At 39.5% G+C, this 4,752-nt stretch overlaps 1 protein-coding gene across 1 annotated transcript in view; it reads right to left on the bottom strand.

Annotated features, from left to right (window-relative positions):
• The window catches only part of LOC106527385 (core histone macro-H2A.1), a gene marked incomplete in the record, with an annotated part of 24,467 nt that overhangs the window by 17,594 nt on the left and 2,121 nt on the right, over positions 1–4,752 (bottom strand). Inside the window, 4 exon segments of the mRNA XM_014022249.1 lie at positions 353–460; positions 2,861–3,052; positions 3,144–3,250; positions 3,822–4,022. Of these exon segments, the coding sequence (XP_013877703.1) occupies positions 353–460; positions 2,861–3,052; positions 3,144–3,250; positions 3,822–3,993 (579 nt within the window).

Genomic DNA, 4,752 nt, shown 5'->3' with positions numbered 1-4,752 from the left:
AATTGTGCGTACGCCAGTTTTATAAATCTGACCCCAGGTCTGGTTTTGGGAGCGCACAAAGACAAAAAACTTATTACATCAAAAGAAGGATCTTTAATGTGAATTGTTTAATGTGTAAAGAGAATCAGACTCTTCTAGCATCATTCTTAAGTCATCTTAAAATAGAAAACAGAAAACATATTTTCAATTAGATACTATAAGAAAGTCTTGATCAGAGAATCTGAGTGTGTTTTACTGCCTTTCTAAGAAWATCTACGTCTTTCTAAGCATCGTTAATTCACCTCATTCGATCAACGTTGTGTATAATCAGCTGAGACCCGTGTGGGGTGAGCAGATCTCTGATGAAACTTACCTTCTGACCCAGGAAGAGACTCTTTGTGGAGAGCACAGTGAAGCTGTCGGCTGGAGAGCCCTCTGTGGTGCTGTCTGCTGACGCTGCCTTGCTCACCTCACCCTGCTTCTGTTAAACAGACAACAAAACATGTCATGTGGCTTTGTTTTGATCCATAATMAAAAAGTAAATGTTTGTATGCCCCTGTGTGTGGAGGTCAAAGGTTCCWGCAGGTTGATTGGTGAGAATGAGGCAATGACAACACCAGTTTTCTGTGACTACCTTCCTTTGAGGATCAGAGGCAAAACAGTAGGGTTGGGCAATATTGGCAAAACAATTAATCACCATTAATTGTGGTATTTAGCCGATAACGATTACTTTTATGATTAATCTCCTGGAGTCCCTGGATACTCTTATGTCCTAGTCACATGACCAATTTCATGGGAAAGATTGTCTCTTCAGAAAAATCTGTTCCAAATTCTGTCAAAATTACAGACTTCAGGCTTTACATCAAATTTTAAATTGTATTTATAGATAAATAAATTACAGAACTTTGTTTTAATGTTCATCATATTTGAAGTGGAGAGGAGCACCGAGCGAACTCTGTCTGGTGGCATTAATTGTATTAATCATCAAGTACCAAAAAGTAATCGATTAATGTTTTTCTGACGATTAATTCAATTCAGTTTATTTATACAGCTCCAAGTCACAACATAGGTTGTCTCAGGACACTGTACATAAAAAGAATAATGTAAAGAAGAAAGCAGCAGATTGTGTTGAATCACTTCATCACAGTCTCCCATCCTGAGCAAACGGTGGAGAGGAAAAACTCCCTGCTAATCAGGAAGAAACCTCCAGCAGAACCAGGCTCAGGACAGGAGACCATCTGCCTCGACCGGCTGCTTGGAGGACAGTCGGCTGGTTTGGGGGACTTAATTGCACACGATATGATTATGCCCAACCCTACAAAACAGCAGCAGGATGARGTCAACCTGTTGTGTTACCTCAAACCAAGGCAGGAAAAACGCATCTGCAAGCAGCCACAGGTTGTAGGTTCAAAGGTCAACGGTCTGAGCAATTTGTTGTAGACAGGATTCCCACACCTTGGTCAACATCCAATACAAGGACCTTTCAAGGACTTTCCAGTACCAATTTCCTCACATTAAAGAACCACGTGCAACGGCAATTACCTACTGCTACCACTGAATGTTAATAGACAGGTTTAATATCATGTAAACTCAGTGAAAAACTGAACAACATAGAAGTTGTTGAGTCAGAATTGATGAAACAAAGTGGATTAAATGTTTAACCTACATTCATATCCACACTACATGAACATGTAATTATGTCCTGGGAGGTTTGGCAGCTCAGTTTGGGAGGAGGGGATGTGAACATGTCCAGACACACGGTGAGGACATGAGGAGGTGTGGTGCTCTCATCCAATGCAATGRACACTATTGTGACTCGTTTCCCATTCAAGTCATCTCCACTTTGGCACGCTTCTCCTCCTGCATACTTTGTCCTACAGCTGCCATTGTAATTTAGATCTGTAAAGCTCTTGTGCCAAATGATGGCTATGCCTTTTCGTGCCTCTACAACTTATAGTTTTTGAAATTTTAATGTTTAATAAATTATTATGGCAGTCAATGGAGCCTTGTATTCACCCAATACTGCCCCCTGCTGGATCTACTCAATACTGAACCATAGTTTAATAATATTTATTCTCAATAGTTCAGTGTTTACAATACTAATATGATTGTATTTTAATGTCTTACTATAATATTGTCCTAATATTGCTTTATTTTTATAATATATTGCAGTTTGGTGTCAACGATTGCATTGGCGATGTGGCCTCTTTCGGTACACATACAAATGAACCCCTAGCAATCCTCTCTTCCACAGCTCCAATGGTCTCATGGTTAATGCCGTGGGCTTTCATGTGGGAGATCAGGGTTCAAAACCCAGCTACAGCAACTTCAACAAAAAAATCTCTTCAAACTTCAGATTGTCACACAATTACCCTCACTACAAACACCTGCTGGTATAGAAAACACATTTGAACTTGGCCACAGTTCATTCTGCAAATCCACTGCTGCAGGCAAAGGCATGCTACATGGCAATGCACACTTGTTTTTACATCGTAAAAACTCATGTGTAGTTATTATTATTTTTACAGATGATGAAAACCCGTCATGTGAATAGAGAACTTCAAAAAACATTCAAGAACTTTCAAGTACAAGTGTAGTTTTTGGCTTTTTTCACAAACTTTCCAGGGCCTTGAAATAATTTTTACCAATTCACAAACTTTCAAGGATTTCAAGGACCCGTGGGAACCCTGTGTAGGATTTGGAAACATTCTTTTTTTAAACTTTAACTATAATGTGCCAAAATATCAACTTTCTAAATCTCTTAAAAAGCTAAGCTAATATTTAGCCACAGGAGTTAATGACGTTTGAAAATTATTTTGAAGTTTCTCACATAAACTCAAACACATTCAGAGGTGAAGTAATCAGGCACTTTGAGACGTACCTTAGCCTTCCCTCCTGCCTTCTTCCCAGTCATTTTCTTAGTGGCTGTTTTCTTAACCGTCTTAGGTTTCTTCTCGGGAGCGGGTGAAACGGGAGTTTCCAGCTTGCCCTTTGCTCCCCTCTTCTTGGCCAGCAGCTCGGGATGGATGTTGGGCAGAACTCCACCCGCTGCGATGGTCACGCCTTTCAGCAACTGTCACACCAAAATTAAGACTTCCTCTTCACACAAATTATTCAGAAACCTCGTGTTACGTGTCAGAAAATGACCGAGAACTGTGGCTCACCTGGTTCAGCTCCTCGTCGTTGGCAATGGCCAGCAGGATGTGTCGTGGTGTTACACGACCCTTTTTGTTGTCTCTTGCTGCATTTCCTGCCAACTCCAGGATCTCCGCTAAATATCAAAGAAACATCATCAGTCATCGATAAATGATGTAGAACAAAAACATGGAAAGACTGAACATCCACCAAGACAACTAGCAGGGTTCCCTACAGTTTAAGGAAAGGTAAATTTAAGACTTTTTAAGGATCCGAGGGAACCCTGACTGGAAGAAAATGTCTAAAGACAGCATGGCAGCACAACCTGAATGTACCATAAAATTACTTTAATGATGGACAAATGAGACAAAAGTAAAGATTTTGGTCATGKTGAACAACAAGCAACACAATTCTTAGATTGTTTTTTTCCCAATGCCATGAGACAACATTTGTTGTGACTTGGCACTAAATAAACAAACTAAATTGAATTTTTCAGTAGATCAAAATCTTCCAAAGTCAAATGAGAGAGCATCTGTCCAACTGCTAACAATTGGCCAAAACTGGCTCATGTAAAAGCCAGGACAATGTTTCTAAACGCACCAGCAAAATTATAGATTAAGTTTACAGAATGACTGGAAAAGAAAGGAATCAAGACGGAGTTGTTAAAGTAAATATTGGTTCAGTTTATCACAAAAAACAATCCTCACCAGTCAGGTACTCAAGGACAGCAGCCAAGTAGACAGGCGCTCCCACTCCGATGCGATATTTGGGTAAGCCCCTCTTGATATAACGCAGCATGCGCCCCACGGGAAAGATGACCCCAGCCTTGGTAGACCGGGAGGTCTTCGTTGACTTCTTCTTACCTCCTCGACTGGACATAGTGCTGAAAATGTAACCAGTGGCAAGCTCTGTAGAATGAAAAATAAAAGCAGAGGTTTGTTAACATATATGACTGGAGCATAATAGATTTACTTCCATCTGGTTTCATGACCGTACAAAATACAAGAAACAATAAAATAATAAAAATATCCATGCACCTTTATCCTAAAGGTTTCGATGGGACTTCAGCAAGATTTACATCTGAAAATATCTTAAGAAGCATCAAAAACATCCTTAGCCACAGTTTGTTTCTGTACAAACCAGTGTTGCTGTGACTAAATCCTTTTTCTTGTTTTATATTCAGCTTGATTTAGTTAGCACTTTTTAAACACAAGTGAAACTCAAAGTTCTGAACAAAGCAGAAKACGTCATAGAAACAAACAGGCACTGAAATAAGACTTTTTATAAAGAATACACATATTTATTAGGGGTGCAACAATACATGTACCCGTATCGAACAGAGCTTTAGGTTCAATACACACTTGTATGGAACAATACAGATTTTTAAATTTTATTTTATCAGCTTGTCTTCTGAAGATGCTCTGTGTTGAAGGATCAGTGGATCTGTGTTCGACTACTCCACCTAGGCTGTATTTTTGAGCTCAGATCCACTGAGAAACTTGCTGTTTCAGCAACATTTAATTTAAAAACTGTACTTTTGAGATTAAACAAATGTTCATACTTAAAGGCACAGTGTGTAGGATTTGTTGTTTTCAGTGACATCTAGTGGTTGAGTGGTTGAATCATCCTCCCTGGTCC

Source organism: Austrofundulus limnaeus, unplaced genomic scaffold (assembly GCF_001266775.1).
Source record: "Austrofundulus limnaeus strain Quisiro unplaced genomic scaffold, Austrofundulus_limnaeus-1.0 Scaffold321, whole genome shotgun sequence".
Classification (NCBI taxonomy): domain Eukaryota; kingdom Metazoa; phylum Chordata; class Actinopteri; order Cyprinodontiformes; family Rivulidae; genus Austrofundulus; species Austrofundulus limnaeus.
Note: the sequence above shows the minus strand (reverse complement) of the source record. Positions and strands in the feature narration are given on the sequence as shown.